We start from the raw sequence: 24,943 nt of genomic DNA on the forward strand, positions 1-24,943 counted from the left end.
ATGGCTGAGACTCACTGCAGAGTAGAGACGGAGGTGGAGGAGAGGCCAAGGGGCCGGACGTCTCCAGGGCACATCAGAAACCAGAGATGTCGTCACTGCAGGCAGTGAGGCAGGGCCCAGAGACACAGGAAATCTTGGCCCAGGAGAAACTCAAAGGGTTAATGTGGCAGATGGGAGCCAGCGGGTAACTGGCTCACAGAATGAGCTGTGACTAGCCCGGGGGAGGAAGCAGCCACCCACTACCCCGGGGGCAGAGCTGGCCAGGGGAGGGAGGGTGCAGAGAAGTCCCCTCCGAGCCCAGTGCACATGTCATGTCTGCTTGCAGCCTGGGGGTCTGGCCCCTCTGGCCCCCAGTAAGAGCAGATAGGGGTGGTCAATGGGGAGACATTTGGGTGGTGGAGAGATTCTGGGAGCAACAGATTCTTGTCGGGGTGGGGCAACTCCCCCAGATGTCAGGGGCCACATGACTGGGGGGAAGGCCCCCGAACTGGGCAAGGGATGTGGGTTCCAGAGCCCAGGGACTGGAGAGAGGCTGGGACAGGTATGTGCACTGATGTGTAGAAAGAACAGTAAATATGGCAGGCGACCAGCTTGGCTAAACACAAGTGTAACCCTTCTGCCAGGCTGAGTTGATAGCAGCAAGGGCCGGGCCCCTCCCAACAATGTAACGCAAAATCAGCTCGAGTCCCCACCCGGTGACCTGGGAAAATCTTACACACACCCCCGGGCACCTCGAAGAGGCAATACTTCCCCTCTCGCAAGCACCGAGTCTCGGTGTAGCAGAAAATGTTTAATAACATGAGATAAACGACATCAGCATTAAACTGGGAAACCACCACAGCTAGGGTTCATAGACCAAACCATGAGTAAAGACCCACCCCAGCTCAGTGGTTTGAGCATTGGCCTGCTAAACTCAGGATCGTGAATTCAATCCTTGAGGGGGCCATTTAGGGAACTGGGGTAAAAATCTGTCTGGGGCTTGGTCCTGCTTTGAGCAGGGGATGGACTAAATGACCTCCTGAGGTCCCTTCCAACCCTGATATTCTATGATAAATTGAGCCATGTCCTTTCCCTTGGGTTCTTGAGTCCAGCGATCCAAAAGTCTCTTGAGTCCAGCGACCCAAGAATTACACAGTCCCAAAAGTCTCTGTTCCTGGTCATTGCAACCTCAGAGTTCAAAAGTTTATCGGCAGAGTTTTACCCCCCCCAGCTTGTGTGGAAATGGGGGTGGGGGGCACACAGGGTGTTAAGGGACACCTTACATGATCTGAGGCCGACTGCCCCGCCTCTCCGTGGGGTTCTGCTGCAGCCTTCACCACGAGCCGCTCCTCCAGCCATCTCTGCAAACTGCTCGGCTCCACTCGCTGTTCCATAGGCCTGTCCAAACTGCTCCCCTCTGCTCCGCCAGCCACTGAGCAATACAGCTTCAGGCTCCCCCACTAGTTAACACATCGCTCAGTGATTTCAGCTTGCAGTAGGGGAGCCCCAGTGCTGGTGCACCATGGCCCAAAGTGAATTCAGCTCAGCAGCCTGTAAGTAGCCGCCTAAAGGAATCAAAATCAGCTCTGCTCTTCAACAGTGGACAGAGGAGGAGCAGCAGAGAGGGGGCATGTGTGTGTGCACAATTACTGTTTCAGGCTCACAAAAGGGGCCCACACCATCCTCTGGCCCCGTGTCCCTCCCAGGACCCTGGTGCTTTGTTAGCTGGGGTGCTGCCCCCTGGCAGTAACCCCTTTCTCTCAGGGTCTCCCCTCCCTGGGAAACCCCACCCACTATCCTCACCTCAGTATATGGCTACTGCCAGTCACTGTCTAGCCCTCACGCCCGGGGGCAGACTGCAGCATCAGCCACTCAGCACTGGCCAGGAGGGTTTGGACCTGCTGCCTTGGTCTGCCCTGGGCTGCCCTCTGCAACCCCCAGTACCTGTTAGCCCAATGCAAGGCCGCAGCCTGGGGCTTTCCAGGCTAGAGCTCCCCAGCTCCTCTGCCTTTCCCCAGCCCTGCTCCACTCAGGTACCCTGTGTCCAGCTCCCTGCAGCCAGGCCCTTCTCCCTCTATAGGCAGAGAGAGACTGCTTGGGCTGCTGGCTCCCAGCCTCTTATAGGGGCCAGCTGGGCCTGATTGGGGCATGGCCACAACTGAGCCTGCTTTCTCCAACCAGCCCAGGCTTCTTGCCCCAGCCCCAGCCCTCTCCTGGGCTGTTTTTAACCCTTCAGGGCAGGAGCGGGGGACCACCCCGCCACAAGATCTTATCTGCTCTTTTGTTACCAGAAAACAAATCCAGGATCTCTCCCCATTCTCCTGAGTCTGACTGCCCTGCTGCAGCCACCCCTTTGATCTTAAAAAAGATATTGAACTTTATAAAGCATTAAGGTACCATAAGGGTTAAATATTCAATACCAAAGCCAAACAACACCAGTTACCTGTGTCTGGCAAACAGTGTCTGTCAGCTGCACAACTTTGAATGAAAGATTCAAATGGCTTTTTAGTGGTGTTATTGAAAAACAAGACAAGCAAGTTAATCTTAAACCCACAAAACAGAGTTTTACAAACCAGGAGTGTTGGTTTAGCTCCTAAACACTCCACATATTTACACAATATATTTACACACACACACACACACACACACACACACACACACACACACACACACACACATTCTCTTTTGCTTAACATCCTCTTACACTGCTTTATTTTTTACACAGCTGTACAGAGATTGCACTTGTATATATTTGGGGGCAGTTATGTTCCAATAGAAACCCCTTATGTTCCTTTAGCGAATTTGACTAAATTATTCATAATTAAATGATTTCAATCACATTGTCTCTCTGCCTGGCTTATTGACAGACCTTCCTTTGGAAAAGGGCCCATTTTCCCTTCAGAATGGCTGCAAAGAAACCAAAAATTCTCTTTCTATAACACTTTTCTGGTTTAACATTATTACGACATTCAGCTGCTTAATTCCCTCCAGCCTCTGCAGAGTTCACGTCTCACTCTCTTTCCTTAAATCACTTGCTTATCTCCCAAACTGACACCTCCATCAGCCCAGATATCACCCTTCCTAGTATTGTCCCAGGGATCTGTACTTACTTACTCCTCTTCTTACTCCTGCCACTGTGACCTCAGGGCTCCCAACCTGTTTTCCAATCTCGTTCTCTGTTGTCTGGGCCTGATCCTACTTTCCTCGCTGAGCCACCCCTCCCCTTGGGCACAGACTGTGTCCCAGTAACCATTTAGCAAGGAGGGGGAGCTCTTCAACTAGCCCCCACCCCTCCTGGTCCCTTTTCTCCATTCCTTTTCTCTCCTGTTGCTCTGGTGGTGGTGGTGGGGGGGGTGTCACTGTGCCAGATAGGTAGTGACCCATCCTGACAGCAGGCACAGGTACTCGGCTATTATTTACTGGGTTAGACTCTGTCAGTTTGGCCCAAAAGACCTTAGGCTGCCCAGGCGTTTGCCACCGAATTGTTACCTGCACAAAACTCTCTGTTACTCACACACTCTAGGGGCTCTCCCCCTTTCCCCGGTCCTAGGGCTCAAGGCATCACCTTACAATGTAGGGCACCCACCTTACTCCATTGCTAGGGCTCAGGCAGAACCCTGTGGGTTTGTGGGACCTTTTACCAGCGAAAGAGCCTTACATGGTAATACCCTTATTCTTTATTTATTAACAGTCACCCAAACCACACTGCACACGTGACACACACAGTGCTCACCACCCCCAATAAGACAGATGAACTTTTCTGGATGGCCAGTCAGGATCAGGTCCATCTGGGGGACTCCAGTTTCTGCCCAGTGTCATTGGCAGAGAGTTGAGGTCTGGTAGTTCTGATCTTGGGGCTGTGTCCTGGAGTTGGTACCCAAAGAACTTCCAGTTTATATAGTGAAATTTGAGCCCTTTTTAGCTGTACCTTAACCAATCATGATACTAAAATTTTTCTAACCAATCCTAACATAGTGTAACAAAACTCTAACCAATCCTACCCCACCACCTTAATTAATTTACACCCAGCAAAATTAATTATGCAACATACAGGAACAATTAAAGAACCAGAGAGAGACCAGACAGATACACAATAGGGAAGTAGGGACCAGAATGACAAAGCAATGAAGAAATGAGGATTTCACAACCACAGCTATTGATGAGTGATTTCTGGACAGACTGATGCTATCAAACTAATCCGCACCCCAGCCTCGCCTCTTCCCCGAGTGTGCTGTGTTCCCCTTCCCTCCCAGCGTTTGCTGCCGCAGAGCAGAACTTTGCAGTCATAGAGAAGCAGTGCCTGGTTGTGGGGTGGGCCCTTAAGCTGCAGGTATTTGGGCTGCTGTCATAAACAGATAGTTACGGGTTAATAGAACAGAAGTACTTCATGTCTCTTTTGCCTGTAAAGGGTTAACAAGATCAGTGAGCCTGGCTGTCACCTGACCAGAGGACCAATCAGGGGACAGGATACTTTCAAATCTTGAGGGAGGGAAGTTTTTGTGTGTGCTGTTAGTGTTTGGTTGTTGTTCACTTTGGGGGCTCAGAGTGACCAGACGTGCAACCAGGTTTCTCTCCAGTCTCTCCGATACAGGCTCTTATATGTCCAGAATAGTGAGTACTAGGTAGATAAAGCGAGTTAGGCTTATGGTTGTTTTCTTTATTTGCAAATGTGTATTTGGCTGGAAGGAGTTCAAATGTGTATTTTGCTCAAAGGATTTTAATTTGTACTTGTGTACTTAGGCTGGGAGGGTATTCCCAGTGTCTATAGCTGAAAGACCCTGTAACATTTTCCATTTTAAATTTACAAAGATAATTTTTACTGTTTTTTCTTTTTTTAATTAAAAGCTTTTCTTGTTTAAGAACCTGATTGTTTTTTTATTCTAGTGAGACCCCAGGGGACTGGGTCTGGATTCACCAGGGAATTGGTGGGGAGAAAGGAGGGAAGGGGAGAGAAAGATTATTTTCTCCCTGTGTTAGGATTACTTTCTCTCTCAGGGAGAGTCTGGGAGGGAGAGAGAGAAGGAGGGGGGAAGGTGGATTTTCCTCTCTGTTTTAAGATTCAAGGAGTTTGAATCACAGTGATCTTCCAGGGTAACCCAAGGAGGGGAAGCCTGGGAGAGGCAACGGTGAGGGAAAGGGTTTACTTTCCTTGTGTTAAGGTCCAGAGGGTCTGGGTCTTGGGGGTCCCCGGGCAAGGTTTTGAGGGGACCAGAGTGTACCAGGCACTGGAATTCCTGGTTGGTGGCAGCGCTACAGGTTCTAAGCTGGTGATTGAGCTTAGAGGAATTCATGCTGGTACCCCATCTTTTTGGACGCTAAGGTTCAGAGTGGGGAATTTATACCATGACAGCTGCACGTTACTGTGCACACTGACCACTCACCCTGATGCACTGTACCAAATGAAAGGGGCCCAACGCCAAGCTCCTGAGATGAAGTCTGAACCTCCAGGATTACGAGATGGAAATGGGACATGGGAATGGGAGTACAAATGTTATAGCCAAGGCTTTGTCCCAGAGAGAGGTACCTGAACCTCCCTGGGTCACTGGCTGAAGTGACCCTGCTCAGTTCAGACTCGAGGTGAAGAGAGATATGATGAAGTTGGGGATTTTGTTAGTGTTTTGCATAAATACGCTGTGTGCCTCAGTTTACCTGTGTGCTGTGTGTGTAACAAGGTGGTGGAAGAGAGGGGTTGTGGTTGCAGAGAGCCCAGTGTGACATCACATAGCAGCCTGGACTCTGGACACCAGCCTGGACACTGTGGATCTTAGCAGCCAGTGACCCAGAAGCCCAGCCCAGCTTGGGAGCCAGCTGGTTCTGGCCCTGTCATAAACATACAGCTAAGGGTATCATAAAATCCCGCCTGAGCAGCTGTACTGAATCCTTACCTGTAAGGGGTTAAGAAGCTCAAATAACCTGGTTGGCACCTGACCAAAAGCACCAATTAGGAAAGAAGATACTTTCAAATGTGGAGTGGGGGGCAGAGGTTTTGTTTGTGTTCTCTGGACACATACCTGAAATGAGCATCTAAGATTACAAAAATTGTAAGTAAGGGCAAGGAAATGCCTTAGATTATCTCCAGTTTTAGCTTGTGACTTTTCCCTATGCAAAGAGGGAGTTTTATTCCTGTTTGTAGTAACTTTGAAGCTGAGCCTAGAGAGGAATCCTCTGTGTTTAAATCTTTCTATTACCCTGTAAAGTTACCTTCCATCCTGATTTTTTGAAGGTGTGATTCTTTTACTTTTTCTTTAAATAAAATTTTTTTTTTAAGAACCTGATTGATTTTCAGTGTCCTAAAAACCAAGGGGTTTGGTCTGTGCTCACATTGTAACTAATTGGTTAGTATATTATTCTCAAGCCTCCCCAGGAAAGGGGTGAAGGGATTTGGGGGGAATATTTTGGGGAACAAGGGACTCCAAGTGACCCTTTTCCTGAATTTTTTGGTCTAAATCACTTGGTGGTGATAGCAATACTGTCCAAGGACAAGGAAATGATTTGTGCCTTTGGGGAAGTTCTTAACCTAAGCTGGTAAAAATAATCTTAAGGAGTCTTTCATACTTGTCCTCACATCTGTACCCAAGAATTCAGAGTAGGGAGGGAACCCCGACAGCCCCTAGGAGGACAAAGAGTGGAAGAGAGAGGAGCCCATAAGGCAGCCGGTTCTGGTCAGTTCAGGAACAAAGGATGCAAGAGATGGTGCCCAGGTGACCTGTTTGCCCAGGGACATACACAAAGGGTAGAGGAGGGGCTGGTGGAAGGAGGTCGCTTCTGAACTGAGCTATCTGGATGGGGACAGACCCAGCTGGACAGTGCTGAGATTGGCTACGTTTGAGGGCCCTGAGAACTGGCTGTGCTGGGTTCAGACATTCAATAAACCTTCTGTGTTATGCTGGCGGAGAGTCACCGCACGGTATATATCTACATACAAATACTGAACACAATCAATCCAGCATTCCTCCAAAGACTTAACACTTGCTCACACACTATGTCTGGCTTTGTGTAACTGTGCCATCTGGTGGCTCCATCAAGAACAGCGTGTTCCTCCCATCCCATCTCTCCTATGCAGGCTTCTTTGCCCAGAGCCCAGACCTGGGCCTGAGGGTCCCAGAATTGGTGTGAGCCTGGGTGAGTCTCTGCTTCATCATCCCCTGCACATTCAGGCCACTGAAATGGCCTGGATTGGATGTAGGGATTTGTGGGCCTTGGTTCATGGAGCAAGTGGACGTGTTCTGGGGGAAACCCGTTGCTACCAACACCCTCTGCAGAGAGGTGTTGGGGGAGGTGCAGGGCCACTTCTGGATGCGGGGGTACCTGGAGAACGGGGGCTGCTCCTTGGGCATCGAGAACATGTGAGGCAGGGACAAGGGCTGCTATTATCTGCACATCACCAAGGGGAAATTGTTCAGCACAGCTACCGAGCAACACAGCCTGCACTCATCATCACTGGTAACCCACCTCTACCACCTAAGCCAGCTAGTCCCCCACCCTGGAGCTGGATCCAAGCCATCACCCACGAGAGGGAAAAGACCCAGTGCCCCATTCCCCACCTGGCTTGTGGCTTGAAACAGAAATTGGTCACAAATTTTAGCAAATCGAAAACTGTTTGGGTCGAAACAAAAAGAAAAATTGTTGACGTTTTTGGCGAACCAAACATTTGAAAAAAATACTTGGGGGTCAATCTGAAAAGCATAATCTGATAAATTTTGAGGGAACCCAAAGTCAGGGGTAAAAAATCTTTTCATGTAAAACCAAAAATGAAAATTGGTCAAAATGTTCAGCAAACTAGAAGGTCAGAAATAGATTTGGTTTGAGGATGAATCATTTTGTTTCGATTTCTAGCATTTTAGATGTTTTTAACTACAAAGTAAAATACAGGAAATTTCAAACCATACAGTGCGTTTGAATCGAGAAAGTGAAACGTTTCTGTTTGAAAATGACTAAATGAAAACTTTCATTTTTGGGAAATTTCGGGAGGTTCTTTTCCCCAAACAAACGAATTGGCAAAATCGACCCAGATTTACACAAAGTTTTGGTGCTGTCAAATTTGCATTTTGCACCCAAAAAATAGTTTGTAAGTGAAACTTGCGCCCCGCGCTGGCTGGGAATGGCCGTCAGAGCTGCTGGGTTGGGCACTTTCTTGCAGGGATCAGTAACTATCATCATCTGCTCTGCTCTGTTCTCTAGAGGGTCTCATAATGTGTTTGTCACCGGGGTATCTGGGTGCCGGGCGGTCACCACAGAGCAAACAGAGTCATAATCATCAAGGCAATAAACAGAACATCTAGTGGTCATATAAACATTACAAGCAGCTTCCATCTGCTTCTCAGGCCCATGGGTATGATTCAGAGAGGCAGGGAGGGGGCAGGATACCAGGCTAGATGGACCCATGATGGGGCTGACCTGGAGCGGTAGGGAGGGGGCAGGATATCAGGCTAGATTGGCCGGTTGGCCTCACTCAGGGTGGCAGTTCCCTGAGCTGAGGACTCATTCTCTGTCTCCTCAGTCCCCTGAGATTCCAGTTCTTTGTCAGCTCTTCAGTGGCTGAGGAACGTCCCGATCTACATGCCAGACTCGGGCACCGTGGATTCCCTGGCTCCCGGCCTGTCCTTCCTTCTGCTTCCACGAGAACAGCAGAGTGTCCTGGGAGAGAAAGGTTCTGGGGTATATAAGTGGCTGGCAGTCTGGATAGATAGATTAGATGGATGGAGGGATGGGAGGTGAGTAAGTAGATGGGTACATAGGTGGGTGGGTAGTTAGTTGGGTAAGTGGGTAGAGAGATAGGAGGTAGGTTGGTAGATCAGTAGGTGGGTAGGTCAGTGGGTTGGTAGCTAGGCAGTGTTGTAGGTAGATAGGTGGGTCAATGGATACATAGGTAAGTAGGTGAGTACATAGATGAGTGTGACGGTAGGTGGGCGGGTGAGCAGGTTGGTAAGTTCCTAGGTAGGTAGTTAGGCGGGGTGGTAGGTGGGTACATGGGTGGGTCAGTGGGTTGGTAGCTAGGTGGGTTGGTGGGTAGGTGGGTCAGTTGCTGAGTTACCGTCTGTAATAGAGCAGGGTGAGGTAATAGGCCAGGAAGAATCCAGTCACCATGAAGACAAGTTTGCAGCTGATTTCGATTAATGCCCGAGTGAGGCCACCTGTGGGAGCTGGAAGAAGCCGAGAGTCGGGGATAGATCCCTGGAACCCTGCCCGAACCAGCCAGCCCCTGCTCTGGGGCCGGGTACGAGCCAGCGCCCCCTAGAGGTGGAAAGGTCCTGTGTCCCGATGCTCACCCACCTCCCCCCCGAAGCCAGCCAATCCCCTCCCTGGGGCCAGATCAGCACTTGTACTCCCTAGTGGGGAAGGGCTCTCACGTTTCCGGTGGGCTCAGCAGTACTGTACAGCGAACGTCCTGTGGATGTTGGAGCAGAGGCAGAAGATCCGGGTCTCTGTCCCCACTCCCCATCCAGCTCAGGGTGCTGACGGCCTCGTCCCCCTGGGACCACGAGCTGACCTGCAGGGCCCCCCAGAGCCGTTCCCAGCCAAGGGCTCCCTGTAACCTGCCAGTGAAGCTGGGGAGGGGGCTGGGGGCTCAGGGAGCAACTGTAGCTGACGCAGGGCCCCTGGTGCTGGCAGGACGAGTTCAGCCCGGTCCCCAGCTTGGGGATGTCTGGGGAGAGCAGGACGCACTGCAACAAATTAATAGTCAGAGAGAGAAACCCAGGGGCAGGGAGTCCCATGGGTTAACCATACTAATGCCCAGGGGAAGGGAGTCCCATAGATTAACCTGCTAGTATCCAGTAGGGGACTCCCACAGGTTCTTCTGCCCTGGGCACTGATCCAGCCCCATCCTCGGTCAGTTGCCTTTCACACCAACCCACCTGCTTCTCCACCTTCAGCCTGGGAGCTCACGGCCCTTGTGGACGGCCCAGGGATCCATTCAAGCCTCAGCTGGCCCCTGTGGGGCTGCCCCCAAAGCAGCTAATTAGCTATAGCAGCATCCCACTCCCCAGATGTGTCCTCTCCCTGCCAGGCCAGAGCCAGGGGATTAAATAACCTCACTCCTGTCCCCAGCTGAGCCCCAGCCACCACCAGACATGTCAGAAACCCCCCTTGTGGGTCCTTGGCCTTTCCCCCTCGGTTCGTCTCTCCCCAGCCCTGTCCTTTCACCCTCTGGCTTCACCAGCCTGGCCTGGGTACTTTGCAGCCCGGCTGTGCCCAAAGGGCGGCATGTGAAATCAACACCCAGAACAGCCGGACGCTGGTACTATCTGGCCAGGCCTGACAGGGTCCGTCCACGCTGCCCTCAAAGCCCCGCGGCCCCGAGGCTCAGAGCCTGATTCTGTTGGGTCGGACTCGTGGGGCTCGGGCTGTGGGGCTCTGATTGCAGCGCAGATGTTTCCTCCGAGGTGTGTGTAGACGTTCGGGGTCAGGCTGGGGCCTGGGCATAGACAAGGGCGGGAAACTCGGGGACGAGTTCCCTCTAAATCTCCCTCCGGCTGACGGGAACAAGGGTCATCTTTACAGTGATGCCTGATTTGATCCTTCACTCACAAAGGCGGCCACTGATTTCCCCTCTGCCCTGGATCTGCAGCGCGAGGGTCACAGGCCATTTAATGGGGGTTTGCCCTGAGGCAGGGCGGCCGAGGTCTCTAGGCACCGACCTCGGAGCGTGTTTAGAGCTAGACAGTGACTGGGTCCTGTTAACACTCTGTCTCATATAGAGCATCCACTGATCCCGGCAGAAAGAAGAGGGAGGAGGAGACTTGGTGGGACAGCCTGGGGGATCTCAGGGGGAACTGGGGTGACTGGTGTGAGGGGAAATCCCAACAAGGGGAGATTGGAATGGGGTGGTGGATCGCAGCATAGGAAGCTTCTGGGGGCAGGGCAGATAGGGGGTAGAGAGGGGAGCCATAGCCAAGGGGGGCAGGAAGGGGTGAAGATCCCAAGGGAGAAGGGGCTGCACGGTGTGGAGGGAAGGGGCCTGGAGTAGAATTGGCTGAGGGTGCATGGTGGGGGGTGGGGATCCCAGCAAAGGGCTGAGTTGGGGGAGGGACTGGAGGGCAGGGCTGGGGAGTCCAGGGATGGGGATCCCAGCAGAGGGGGCTGGGGGCCGGCATGGAGGGTCACTCACAGATGACATGGAGCTGGACGGTTCTGCGGGAGGACCGTCCCCAGGGTGGCCTTTAGGTGACGGTGCAGACGAGCTCTTTGCTGTGGTCCCCCGGGCCGGGCGTGAAGCTGAGCGCGGAGCTGTGGGCCCAGGTGCCGTTCACAAGCTGGGCTGAGACGTCTCGGGCTGTGTCGCTGAACGACCCCGTCCAGATGACTTGGGAAGGGGGCCCGGAGCAGCGCCCAGGGGCCGTGCAGGTCACAGTCACCGGTCCCCGGCCAGCAGCATCCCTGGCAGCTCCCGCCCCGGCGAGATCTGGATCTCTGGCTCCTCCGTCAGCCCTGAGACACGGGGAGAGGGGAGAGTGACAGGGGGAGAGGGGAGAGAATCACTCAGGGACACGGGACCTTTCCCCTCTAGGGGCGTGGCCCTGATTCGGCCCCGGGGGGGGGGACTGGCTGGCTCAGGGGGGCTGATCAGCGGTGACTGCAGCTGCTCTTACCTGGCACGGAGATCGCAAGCTTTGCAACAATGCCATCGGAATTGGAGAGGTAATTGTATTTCAATGTTCCTTTCTCGACTCTAAAGAAATATTTCCCCGCATCCGTCCGTCGGGCATCACTTATTTGCAGGGAGCAGTCGCCGTCGGCTGGATTCATCATCAGCTGGATCCTGCCCTGGGTCTCCTGCGACACCTCCCGGCTGGAGTCACTGCTGGCCACGAGCGAATCATGACTCACATCGGCTGGATCCTTGTACCAGTATCTGTAGAGCCGGGCTAGGGAATTCTTAGTGTCGTACGAGGCTGGGTACGCGAAGGTGCAGAGGACGAGAACGCAGAGACCTTCCTGCATCGACACCAACTGCGGCACCTTCAGGGTAAATCCAGGCTGTTGGGCTAGGGACTCTGCAGGGGACGGAGAGGGATTGATGCAGGAGCGATAGAGAACAGAGACCAACCCTGAGCTCCCCCCACAGCTCTGCCGATGCCCATTGCTCCTGACCCACAGCCCATCCATTGAGCCCCCTGTCCACTCCCTTTCACTCGGTGCCCCCTGGCACCACACTGGGGCACTGGGCTCCCCTCCCCCTCTGGCCAGTCTCTCTTTCATGTCCTGGGACAGACCTGGCCCCGCTTAGAGCAGCTTCTGCCCTTCCCCCTGCACCGGGGCTGCAGATGCTGCTTACTTACCCCTCCAGAGCAGGGCGAGGATCAGGACCCTCAGAGTGGCTGCAGGGGGGGCAGGACTCCCTGCTCTCCAGGGGGGCCCCTGATCCCGGAGCTCCCGTTCCCTTGCATCCTGCTGTGGCGGCAGGGCTCTGTCCATGGCTGGGGTTTGGGCTGGGACAGACCTAGAGACAGATGGGGGTGGGAAGTTTGAGAGCAGAGGCTGTTTGGGGAGGACAGATCTGCCTGGGGGGGCCATCAGTACTGCTGCGCTCTGCAGGGGGCTGATCTGGGGCTTCTGGCAGCGCACTGACCCCCTCCTCCCTCCCACCGATCCCCAAATCACCAGATAGACCCGCGAGACCGTGGGCTAAAAAAATCCTTAAATTGGCACCAACAAAAAAAAAAACAAAGATTTTCTCTAAGAATCACAAGATCAGCCAGAATATCCCGAGCTGGTGACAGAAGATGGTGGGAAGGCAGTGCTGCTCAGTGCCTGCTTTGTTTCAGTCTTCCCAGAAAAACCAACATGCAAGCAGGCAACCAGCAAAGTTACGACGGACAACAAAGAGGAAAGGCTGCAGATCGAGATTAGTAAAGAACATGTCAGAGATGTTCTGACCAGTTTGAATGAATTCAGATCAGTGGGGCAGGAAGCTGTTCAACCCAGGGGGCTGAAGGAATTAGTTGGAACCACAGGCAATAATATTTGCAAACTCATGGATGCCAGGAGAGGTCCCAGAAGACTGGAAAAGGGCTAACAGAGGGACCAACTTTAAAAGGGGGAAAAGGAGGAGTCGGGAACTATAGACAAATGGAAAGCTACTACAGCAATGTATAAAACCTTCAATTTGTGAGGCAGAAGGGGTGATCACAAGCATGGATTTACCAAGAACAAAACTTTCCAAACAAACTTGGTTTCCTTCTTTGACGAGATAACCGGCAGGTGGCTGGGGGAAAGCGGTGGACATAACATACCTGGACTTCAGCAAGGCTTTTGACACAGTCCCACCTGACATTTTCATACATAAACTGGAGAAGACTTCTGAAGGAACTCAAATGTGAGATTGCAGAATTACTAACTGTGGTATGTAACCTATCATTTAAATCAGCTTCTGTATCAGATGATTGGAGGAGAGCTAATGTGACACCAATTTTTTAAAAAGACTCCAGAGGTGACCCAGCAATTAGAGGCCACTAAGCCTAACTTCAGTGCCGGGAAAATTGTTTGAAACTACAGGAAAGAACAGAATGATCAGATACAGAGATGAACACGATTTGTTGGAGAAGAGTCAGCATGGTTTTTTTAAAAGGGAAATCTTGTCTCACCAAGTTAATAGAATTTTTGAGGGAGTCAACAAGCATGTGGACAAGGGTGACCCAGTCCATGTACTTAGATTTTCAGAAAGCACGTGCAAACGTCCCTCCCAAAAGGCTCTTATGCAAAGTAAGCTGTCATGGGATAAGTGGGAAGATCCTTTCTTGGATAAGTAACTAGTTAAAGATAGTTAAAGGTTAGGAATAAATGGTCAATTTTCACAGTGAAGAGAGGTAAATAGTGATGTCCTCAGAGGCCTGTATGGGGACAAGTGCTGTTCAAAATATTCATCAACGATCTGGAAAAAGGGGTCAACAGTGAGGTGGCAAAATTTGCAGATGATGCAAACGTCCTCAAGATAGTTATGTTGAAAGCTGACAGCAAAGAGCAACAAAGGATCTCATGAAACTGGGTGACTGGGCAACAAAATGGTAGATGAAATTCAATGTTAATAAATGCAAAGTAATGCACACTGGAAAACATAATCACAACTATATATAGATAAAATGAGGTGCTACCACTCAAGGAAGACTATAACAGGATTTAAAGGAGAACTAGGTATATTCATGGAGGTTAAGTCCATTAAGGGCTATTAGCCAGGCTGGGTAAGTAATGATGTCCCTAGCCTTTGTTTGTCAGAGGGTGGAGATGGGCGGCAGGAGGGAGATCACTTGATCATTACCTGTTAGGTTCACTCCCTCTGGGGCACCTGGCACTGGTCACTGTCAGTAGACAGGATACGGGGCTGGATGGACCTTTGGTCTGACCCATTACGGCCGTTCTTATCTTTTTATGTTATTATGTTATCTTGGAGTCATTGTGGATAGTTCTCTGAAAACATTCACTCAATGTGCAGCGGCCGTCAAAGGAGTGAACAGAATGTTGGGAATCATTAAGAATGGGATAGTTAATAAAACAAAAATATCATATTGCCTTTATATAGAGCCATGGCACACCCCCATCTTTAATACTGCGTGCAGTTCTGTGGCCTTATCGCAAACTGGAATTGGAAAAGGTTCACAAAAGGGCAACAAAAATGATTAGGGGGATAGAACAGCTTCCGTATGAGGAGAGAATAATAAGACTGAGACTTTTCAGCTTGGAAAAGAGACGACTAAGTGGGGATATGATAAAGGTCTATAAGATCATGACAGGTGTGGAGAAAGTAAATAAGGAAGTGTTATTTACTCCTTCCTATAACACAAGAACTAGGAGTCACCAAATGAAATGAATAGGCAGCAGGTTTAAGACAAACCAAAGGCAGTATTTCTTCACAGTCAATCTCTGGAACTCCTTGCCAGAGGATGTTGTGAAGGCCAAAACTATAACAGGGTTGAAAAAGAACTGGATAAATTCATGGAGGACAGGTTGTTACCTAGCAGCTCTGTGTTCTTGGGGAACCAGGGTGCAGTACCTACCCAGCCTGCCTGTCGCGGAGTCCCCGGGCGATGCTCTGGAACTGCTCCCCACCAAGCCAGTCAGAACTTTGGGGAGCCTCCTCTCCCTTGGAGCAGATTGTTTTCAGGGCAAGAAGCTCACACGTCTTCACTTCCTGGGTCTCTCCTTGGAGCATTCATCATACTCTGCCCCTCCGTGCGCTTCCCACAGTGAGCCTGCCCCGGCGGGGTCCTGGGGAAGCCACAGGGTCCTGCACCCCTACTTTGCAATCAGACGTGACTCTCAACCAGCCAGAAAAACAGAGGTTTATTCGATGACAGGAACAGGGTCTAAAACAGGGCTTGTAGATACAGCAAACTGGACCCCTCAGCTGGGTCCATTCTGGGGGCAGCAAGCCAGACCCCCTCGTCTGCACTTCATTCCTCATCCCCAGCCAGCTCCAGATTCTTAACCCCCTCCAGCCCCTCCTCTCTGGGCTTTGTCTCTTTCCCGGGCCAGGAGGCCATCTGACCTCTTTGTTCTCCCCCACCTTTAGCATCTTTTTGCCAGGGTAGGGGGAAGGGCCTGACCATTAGTTGCCAGGTGACAGAGGGTCAGCCAGGAACTGAGGCCCCCCCACAGTATTCAGAGGGAACATTAAGAACAGACCCACTTCGTCACACTGTCTGACTCACAAAAGACAGAAGGCCCCCCTCTTGGAAAAGAGATTGGCGGGGTGCGGAGGGACATGATCGCGGTTTTCAAATACTTCAAAGGCTGCCATAGAGAAGCTGGAGAAAAGTTGTTCTCTCTCGCCCCAGAGGGTAGGACAAGGGGCAACAGGTTCAAAGTACACCAGAGCAGATTGAGATTAAATCTCAGGGAAAACTCTCCAGCTGTGTGAGCAGTCGGACAATGGAGCAGACACTCAGGGAGATCTTGGAAGCTTCTTCACTGGAGGGTTTCGAGAGGAGGCTGCACAGCATCTCTGGGATGGGTTAGACCCAACCATCTTGGCAGAGGTTGGACTGGGTGACCCCTGTGGTCCATTCTCACCCTGTGGGTCTGTGATTCCAGGATTCGCTAAAAAATCCTGAGATTTAATGTGAACATGATGAAAATTCCCCTCTCTCTGCCACCCGCAGTATTCACTAATAAATCCCAAGGTTTGGTATAAAAATCCTGAGACTGGCTTTTAAAATACACAGATTTGTGTCTTTTCAAATTCTGTTGTTTGTGGCCCGTTGGCCCCCCCCCCCCCCACACACGACTGCTGGTGTTGCCCCCCACACGGTGAGTGGCTCAGTTCTGCAGGGGTCCAGTGGAGCCAGATGGCCCAGATGTGAGTAACGTGTCCCCAAGGGGAGGGTGCAGAGATCTGACAGCTCCCCCCTCTGCAGCCAGGGTGGGGCACTAATCCTGCCCTCCCTGCCCCACAGCTTTCTCCTCCATCCCCACTTGACCCTGCTTCTCCTGCAGCTGTGACTCTCCTCCCTCCATGTGTGAAAATGGTATTGGCCACTCACTCCTTTCCCGCTCCCCCATCCACTGCTGTCAGAATGGTATGGGTCACTCACTGCTCTCCCCTCCTCCCCTTCGAAAATGGTGTGGACTATTTACTCCTCACCCCTCCTTGCTTTTTAAAATGGTATGATCCACTCCCCTGCATCCCCCATTCCCCTTCTGTGCAAATGGTACAGGGCAATGGCTCCTCGCACCCCCATGAAAATGGTACAAGCTGCTCCCCCCTTTCCCTCCCCTACCTAAAAACTCCTCTCAGCTCCTGAGCTGGGAGCTGCCTCCCTCCTGCAGCACCCCTGATTGGCTGCCCTTCTCCAGGAGGTGGGGCAAGTGGTCAGGACAGCCTATCAGAGGGGGTTTCAAGGATGGAGTTCTGCAGCCTTGGGGCCGGTCACTGGTGCAATGAGCTGGGCGGGTCTCAGCCTGGATCCCCTGTGGCCCATGCACCATCCCCTGCCAGAGCAGGGTGGGACAGGCTCTGCTGTCCTGGGGCCGGCCATGAGAGATCCAGCCGCCATCCCCATCCCTCTGCAATGCCTGCCCTCCCTGCCCCCCAAAACCACCCCTATGGGGAAGGGGGGAAAGCCCGGCAGTTCCATTTCCCACCATTCCTCTGCTGCCTTCAGGTGTTCTCAGGAAGGAGGCTGAGACATGAGGCTGTACGTGTCCCCCTGAGCCCATGGCTCCAGTGTGGTCCCCATGGTGGGGGAGCCCTAGGGCAGGACCCTGCTCGGGCTGGAGGGCCGCTGGCAGAGCTGTGGGGGCAGGGAGACGGGGGCTGGGATGGGAAGGGGCTGTCGGTTGGGATTGAGGGGCACCGCAGTCTCCACAGACCATCCAGCTCCCTCCCCAACCCTAGTTCCACTCACCCCTAGACCTGCAGAGGGGGGCCCGGCACCTGGCTCTCTGACCCTGCAGCCCGGGTTCCCCAGGGTTTGTGACTCGGAGCCTGAGGAAGCAGCATGCACAGGAATGTGAAAGCAGAAGTGGATGCTGAGGGAGGCGGTGGGACATGCTCTCTCAGAAACCCCAGCACCAGCATCTGACCGACTTCCCCTCCCTGTAGCTGGGGCTGCCAGTGACTTCCCTGCAACAGAGGCAGGCTGCCTATTGCTTGTGGGGCTGGAAATAGAACCCAGGAGTCCAGGCTCTGAGCCCCTCTACACCTCATTCTCCTCCCAGAGCTAGGGACAGAACCCAGAAGTCTTGGCTCCCAGCCCCCTGTCCCAGTTCTATCCCTTTATTACTGCTTTTTCCAGTCACACAAAAATATTTTAACACCAGCGGCTCACACCTCTTATCGTATTGTACATGCTGCAGACACTAATCACTTACCCCGAGCTGAGATGTAGCTGCCTCCGGGGTGGGGCAGCTGGGGAACAGCCACACAGCGACATTGCCCAGGGGTTACTCACCTGGAGCTGAGATGCATCTGCCTCTGGGGTGGGGTGGCTGGGAACAGCGCACTGGAACAGCAGATGCCCAGTTAGGATGGCTAGTGAATCTCGACTCCAATGAGAAGAGCCGGGTGCATGAGAAGACCTGCCTGGGATGGAGAAGGTGCGAGTGTCAGAGTGAGGGTTGCGGCGAGATGTGAGATTTCAAGACAGGAAGGGGAAGTCAGCATATGAATCTGGCCCTAGAACATCTTGCAGAAGGTAGTTCCAGTGGCTGGAGATTTCAGTGCCATCGACGCGAGAGGGAGATTGTCGCAGTCACAGGCAGCTCCCACTGACAGTCGGCTTCCGGCCCCCTGTGGGGGGCTGGCTGGGGGTAGAGGGAATGGAGCACATGGCTTTTCCAGTCTAGGGGGCACTGGCTCTGACCTGCCCCAGGATGGGGCACTGGTTGGGTCTGGGGAGTTGAAATGGGACACGGGGCCCTTCCCCTCCAGGGTCTCTCAGCCGGGCAGACGCCAGTAGATCAGAACCTGTCCAATGACCCAGGTCATTGACTGGATCAGGAGAGGCAGCTGGATTCCATGGCCCAGCACAAACACCATCCTTCGACTTAAGAGCTGAGACGCAGAGAATCTGGCCTGGTTCCTGGGGCTGTTTACACAGGGACCTCTCCCCAGTGCTGCAATGTGGCTGCTTCTGGGGTGGGGCATGGGGGCTGTTTATACAAGCACTTCTTGCCTGGTGTTAAGATACACAAGGGGTTAGGGGAACCTAGAACTAAAAGAAACACAGTGCCCCATAGGTGCATTGGGACCAGCCCTAATTGCCGGGTCCTCCCAAGTCTCTCATCCCAGCCAGACCCTGACCCGTTCTGCCCCAGGCCAGTGGCACATCAGCTCTGCCGCCCGCTTGTGGGCCCCGGTGGCTGTGCTGGAAGGCTGGTTGCTGAGGGGATCTTCCACAACAGGAAGTTTCCAGTTGGTGAGTGTGCTGCATCTCTGGCCAGTCGGCCCTGGTTTGGGGCTGGGTCAGAGCCATGGAGAGCAGGTGAGAGGGTCCCATTGAACACTGGGGTGCGGCCGCTTGGACATAGGTCCCCAGCCAGTGGCAGAAGGGGCGAGCCCGGGGCAGATTCCTGCTGGGACAGTGCCTGCCAGGTCTAGTGGGTTATAACTTGTTGCACTGGATCCATGCGGATCAGGGCAGACCCTTGGTCTTTGGGGTGAGATCCAGGGCAGGAACCCTGGTGTCTGCACTGGCCTCTAGTTTAGTTTGTTACATTCTGCCTCTGGTTAATCACCGTTTGGTTTCAGACTCTTTTTAATTAGGTGCCGGGGAGGTTTCTCTTTGTGGCTGTTAAACAGATGCCCTACCTGGAGGTGGCTGCATTTCCATGCCAGCCAGACAAGAGATCCTTATATAAACAGCCCTTGCACGCCACTCCAGATGCAGCTGCATCTCAGTGCTGGGCAAGGGACCTTTGTGCATTGTATTGAGCTCAGTATTGTGTTTTTCCTGGGTCTTGGGAATTACCAGGTTCAGATGCAGGAAAAAAAGAGATTCACTGGGCAACCAAAACTGCGGACTCATTTCTGGGGCCAGTATACAGGCTAATGCAAAGGACACATTTTCTTGTATTGATTCCATAGTCATTAACAGCAAGTTTATCCCAATGTTTAATACTAACAATATCAGTAGTATACTGCTCGATAGCATTCATCACCATGCATTTTTGACAGGTTGCCACGCCCCATTTAGGGCTTATGTCCTGCCTTCCCAACCTGTTTCTGTTGGCACCGAAGTTTGGCACTGTCAGCCATTTTGAAAATGTGTGTGTGTTTGACTAGGGGAAGTGTTGTGTGTGTTTTGCTTGGGTACATGCAGAGAGAAAGGTTGAAAGAAGAGAGAGAGAGTGTAAAGATGAAAAAAGAAAGTGTGGGCAAGATTTAGAGAAAAAAGGAAAGAAAAGTTATTGGATGTGACTGAGTAAGGAGAGAGGTTGGTAAAGGAAGGTTATTCAAGAAGAGAAAGATAGAACTTAAAGGAAAAAGGAAATATTTGTTTGTAAAGGGTTAGTTTAAGAAAAAAAGTTATATAATATTAAAAACTAGGTTTTAAAAGAACCCATATAGCCAAAAAAGGGAATTTACTAAGGCCAACCTGTTTAGTAAGCCCATGGCTAAAAACTGTAAAGGGAGGCTAAGAAGAAACACAATTAAACTATTTACTATCTGGGAAGGTTAAGAAAAAAGCCTTTAAAACATTAAATATTAAAAACCAGGTTTAAAAATTATTAAAAGCAATAAAAATAGAGTTTAAAAGGGAATTTACTAAGGCAGAGCCTGTTTAGTAAGCACATGGCCAAAAACTATAAAGGGGTACTAAGAAAAAAGCATTTAAAATGATTAAAAACTATGTTTAAAAAAGGGAATTTACAAAGACAGAGCCTGTTTGGTAAGCACAGGGTAAAAAAGTGAATAAAAATGCATTTAAACTATTCAATATGAGTGTAGGTTAAGAAAGAAGAGAGGTGAAAAGAAAGAACAGGACAAAAAAGATAGCACATGATTGAGTCAGCAAGAGAGAGAGAGAGAGAGAGAGAGAGAGAGAGAGAGAGAGAGAGAGAGAGAGAGAGAGAGAGAGAGAGAAGGTGTGAGAGAGAATTCTCACCTTTTAAGTCTTTCTGTAGAATGAGGCAACTTCCCTGGTTCAGACCCTCTCAGACTTACCACCACCATCTTTGGATCAGACCATCAGAGTTTGTTCTACAACAGCATCATATAATTCATTTTCCTGAATCAATTCTAGAGTCCTAGGAAAATAAAAGAATGTATTATTTTTTATTAGAATGTCTTTGTTTTTAAATGTTTACAGCCCGTGTGCTGAGACACAGGTACAAGCTCCTGTGTGTGTTTTGGGTCCATAGATGGAGCTGGAGCTTTCTTTACATTTTAAAAACAGATAAGACTAATTAGGCTAGCCAGTGCTTCATGCACTGTAGTCTACCTTAGCAAGGCTCTAGGGGTCACTCCTCCAGTTTGCTTGTTTTTTTACTCAGACTTCTTAAACTCTGTTAAAGTATTAAAAATGGCGAGATTGCATTGAAAGATACTTTATGAAAGTTATAACAAGTATTATATTCCATTTACTGATTGTAAAAGACAAAAACCACTGCTTTGTGACTGCATGAAGCTCAGAGATAGCCTATCTGAATACTACCCTCACCCCTTGACTTTCCCCCCATACTTTTAACACTTGCTAAACATGCAGTGTTTCGTTATATAAATATTTTTTACCATGAATATACAGAATTGTCCTGAACTGTAACATGGCCTTGTTACTGAACTGTAACATAACATGACCTTTTAAAATGCTGTTCTGTATGCAGTGAGGCCTATTTGAAGCATTAATTTTTTAAAAAGTTTATTATGAACCAGGGAAGTTGCCTCATTCTACAAAAAGACTTAAAAGGTGAGAATTCTCTCTCACATCTTCTCTCTCTCTCTCTCTCTCTCTCTCTCTCTGTCTCAACCATGTGCTGTCTATCTTTGCCCTTTGCAAAGGGACTCTCCGTTCCCTTTTCTTGCCCTATTCTTCCTTTTAACCTCTCTTTTTTCTTAACCTACCCTGATACTAAATACTTTTCTACCATGTGCTCACTAAACAGACTTTGCCTGCTTCTCTCTTTCTTATTCTCTCTCATTTTGATTCTATCATGTGCTGTCTTTCTTTTAACCTTTCTTCTTTCTTAATCTACACTGGTATTGAATAATTTAAATGCATTTTTATTCACTTTTTTACCCTGTGCTTACCAAACAGGCTCTGCCTTTGAAAATTCCATTTTTAAACCCACTTTTATTGTTTTTAATATTATTTAATGTTTTAAAGGCTTTTTTCTTAACCTACCCAGATAGTAAATAGTTTAATTGTGTTTCTTCTTAGCCTCCCTTTACAGTTTTTAGCCATGGGCTTACTAAACAGGTTGGCCTTAGTAAATTCCCTTTTTTGGCTATATGGGTTCTTTTAAAACCTAGTTTTTAATATTATATAACTTTTTTTCTTAAACTAACCCTTTACAAACAAATATTTCCTTCTTCTTTAAGTTCTATCTTTCTCTTCTTGAATAACCTTCCTTTACCAACCTCTCTCCTTATTCAATCACATCCAATAACTTTTCTTTCCTTTTTTCTCTAAATCTTGCCCACACTTTCTTTTTTCATCTTTACACTCTCACTCTCTTCTTTCAGCCTTTCTCTCTGCATATACCCAAGCAAAACACACACAACACTTCCCCTGGTCAAACACACATACATTTTCAAAATGGCTGACAATGCCAAACTTCGGTGCCAACAGAAACAGGTTGGGAAGGCAGGACATAAGCCCTAAATGGGGCGTGGCAACCTGTCAAAAATGCATGGTGATGAATGCTATCGAGCAGTATACTACTAACATCAGCATCAAATCTATTCAAGGTATCTTGTTATATCATTAATTATACCCTTGGAGTTTTGGTGAGCTAAAAGGTAGGGGTGTTATGCATATAAGCAGACCCCTTTTGTACCTGTCTTCAAATTTCAGCACTGGACAGATGCAGAAAAAAGAATATTTTTTTCTACTTAGGGTTAATCTGTCCCTTTCTTATTCTTAGATTTGACTCCTTTTCTTTTTCTCCTTCCTCTCGAGGGTCAGAATTTGAGCCTTTAGGTTTCAGGTAGTTTGTTTGCTGACTAGGTCTGTCCTTATCTGAGGCTCCTTTGTGCTGCCATTTATGGGCAGTTCTGGCTACTCGTCCTTGGAACCAGCCTAGAAATAATCACAAACGAAGGTCGAACTCGAGTAGTATTGGGGCTTGATTTATTACTTGCTTCCCTTATCTGCACAATTATACTCATACACACGTTGCATTTGTTCTACTGGCAGACTGCAGGCGCAGATGTTGTTTTTAATCTTAGGTGTCTGGAGGTGATCAGGCTCCAGCTGCCCAGAGATCAAAACCACTAAGTGATGAGAATCCCTGGAGTCCCTTCAGATCTGCAGGAGGGCTCCACTGCTTCCAGTCCGGTCCCGAGTTCTTGCTGTCATGGGTTACATCTCTCTGTTGGCTGCTACTGCCGGAGGTTTATATATTGTCCCCTATACACCTGGATTACCCTTACATGGTAATATTTTGGTTCAAGCCTTGTGACTGGTTTCTTACACTCATACTGTCTCGGTCACTCCTTACATATTGATTACATATTCATAAGTACAAATACAATTGGTGATATAGCTTTAAGAAAGCACCTCACATCAGCTAGGACTTCTGCTATTTGTGGTTCAGATAGGAAACTGTGCAAATCACACTTTAAGAGCAAGGTAACTGGTAAAACAGGAAACCTACACAGACCCAGACTGCATTTGGAAGAGGAAAAAGGGAGGCACGTGCAGCAGGACCTGTGGGGACCATGTCCGGCTACAGTACTCTCCTTCCTCTCTGAGTTAGGTAATTTGCATTAATACAGAGGTTTCTGGCTTGCTTTTGGATCCAAAGCTATCAGCAGCTCAGAGACTCTATCTTAAAAGAGACATAGTCAGCTTCCACCAGATTTAATTAAGAAGCATATTTTGTTTCCATTTCTTTTACCCCTTCTATTAACCCATTATTAATTAACCCAGAGTAAGTGATTAATACCTGTGCCTCTCTCTCTATCAGGGTTAGAGAGGGTGGACAATTTATAAGTTTACTCTGTATAAAGCTTATACAGAGTAAAACGGATTTATTTGGGGTTTGGATCCCATTGGGAACTGGGTGACTGGATTCTGGAGATAGGTGACCTGCCGAGTGGTTTTCAGTTCAAGTCTGCAGCTTTGGGAGCATGGACCGGACCTGGGTCTGTGTTGCAGCAGACTGGCTTGTCTGGCTCAACAAGGCAGGGTTCTGGAGTCCCGAACTGGCAGTGGAAAACAGGCTCAGAGGTAGCTTCAGCACATCCAGTGACTGTCCCAAGGGGGTCTCTGTGACCGAACCCATCACAGCTGGCTCTGAGACCCTCTAAACCCCAGTCTCCTCCCAGAGCCATGGATGGAAGCCAGGAGTCCTGGCTACCTGCCTCCCATCTCACATCTATCCCTTTATTACTGCTTTTTCCAGTCACACAATAATATTTTAACACTAGCAGCTCACACCTCTTATATTGTACATGCTGCAGACACAAATCACTCGTCACAAGCTGAGATCCAACCGCCTCCAGGGCGGGAGAGCTGAGGAACAGTCACACAGCGACACTGGCCAGGGGTTGCTTACCCAGACCAAAGATGCGTCTGCCTCCGGTGTCAGGAGGCTGGGAACAGCGCACTGGAACAGGAGATGCCGGGTTAGGACGGCTAGGGAATCCCAAATCCAATGAGAAGAGCCGAGTGCGTGAGGAGACCTGCCTGTCAGGGAGCGGGTTTGAGTGTCAGGGCGAGGGCTGGGGTGATATGTGAGAGTTCAAGACAGGAAGGGGAAGTCAGGGCGTGAATCCGGCCCTAGACTGTCTTGCAGAAGCCCCGTTCCAGTGGCTGGAGATCTGGGTGCCATCGATGCAAGACGGAGATTGTCACAGATATAGGCAGCTCTCATGGACAGTTGGCTTCCAGCCCCAGGGCAGGGGACTGGCTGAGAGTAAGGGGAATGGGGCACGGGGCCTTTCCCCTCTATGGTCTCTCAGCATCTCCCCTGCTGAGAGACCCTACCTGGGGTCTTTCCCCGGTAGGGTCTCTCAGCAGGGGAGATGCCAGCAGATTGTAGCTGGTTCATTGAACTCAGATGGTTTGTTTTCTCTCTCTCAGTTCCTCAAATGCCTCCCAGGTCCCGGGTCACTGAGCCTGAGGACTCCCTTGTGATGGGACCCAGGTCATCAGCTATATCCGGAGAGGCAGCTGGATTCCACAGCCCACCACAGAATCCATCCTTCGACTTAAGAACTGACATGCAGCTGAATCTGGCCTGGGTCAACAGAGGGACATCTCCCCAGTGCTGAGATGTGGCTGCCTCTGGACTGGGGCATGTTTATACAAGGACTCCTCACCCCGTGTTGAGATTTGCGCACAGACTGGCTAACCTAGTAAGG

At 50.2% G+C, this 24,943-nt stretch overlaps 2 protein-coding genes and 1 long non-coding RNA gene across 10 annotated transcripts in view; all 3 read right to left on the minus strand.

Moving 5' to 3' along the window:
- LOC115640471 (sialic acid-binding Ig-like lectin 13) overlaps positions 1-24,943 on the minus strand; it is an 86,982-nt gene that overhangs the window by 24,591 nt on the left and 37,448 nt on the right. The gene's annotated exons all lie outside the window — the stretch shown is intronic.
- Positions 6,490-11,233, minus strand: LOC115640514. Its single transcript, XR_003997890.1, has 4 exons — positions 11,090-11,233; positions 9,330-9,644; positions 9,014-9,122; positions 6,490-8,616 (listed from the first exon to the last, which is right to left on the minus strand). It is a non-coding gene; the product is annotated as an uncharacterized LOC115640514 (long non-coding RNA).
- LOC115640501 (myeloid cell surface antigen CD33-like) lies at positions 11,253-24,267 on the minus strand. Of its 4 annotated transcripts, XM_030543322.1 has the most exons (6): positions 24,136-24,267; positions 20,523-20,664; positions 17,868-17,998; positions 12,261-12,421; positions 11,571-11,975; positions 11,253-11,409 (listed from the first exon to the last, which is right to left on the minus strand). In XM_030543322.1, the coding sequence occupies exons 3-6, from the start codon at positions 17,882-17,884 to the stop codon at positions 11,333-11,335; spliced, it is 660 nt and encodes a 219-aa protein (XP_030399182.1). In that variant the 5' UTR covers positions 17,885-17,998; positions 20,523-20,664; positions 24,136-24,267; the 3' UTR covers positions 11,253-11,332. The 4 variants fall into 4 exon arrangements, with proteins under 4 accessions (XP_030399182.1, XP_030399183.1, XP_030399184.1 ...); XM_030543323.1 differs by lacking the exons at positions 17,868-17,998; positions 20,523-20,664; XM_030543324.1 differs by lacking the exons at positions 17,868-17,998; positions 20,523-20,664; positions 24,136-24,267 and adding an exon at positions 14,973-14,999.

Source organism: Gopherus evgoodei, unplaced genomic scaffold (assembly GCF_007399415.2).
Source record: "Gopherus evgoodei ecotype Sinaloan lineage unplaced genomic scaffold, rGopEvg1_v1.p scaffold_31_arrow_ctg1, whole genome shotgun sequence".
NCBI classification, from domain to species: Eukaryota; Metazoa; Chordata; order Testudines; family Testudinidae; genus Gopherus; species Gopherus evgoodei.

Excerpts from the sequence above, each read along its gene's own strand:
- LOC115640501 (XM_030543321.1), bottom strand. The coding sequence starts at position 12,495 with ATGGCCCCCCCAGGCAGATCTGTCCTCCCCAAACAGCCTCTGCTCTCA. Across the intron at positions 11,976-12,260 it reads CCTCGCCCTGCTCTGGAGGG|AGTCCCTAGCCCAACAGCCT; the intron begins GTAAGTAAGCAG and ends CGTCCCCTGCAG. Across the intron at positions 11,410-11,570 it reads GCTTGCGATCTCCGTGCCAG|GGCTGACGGAGGAGCCAGAG; the intron begins GTAAGAGCAGCT and ends CCCGTGTCTCAG.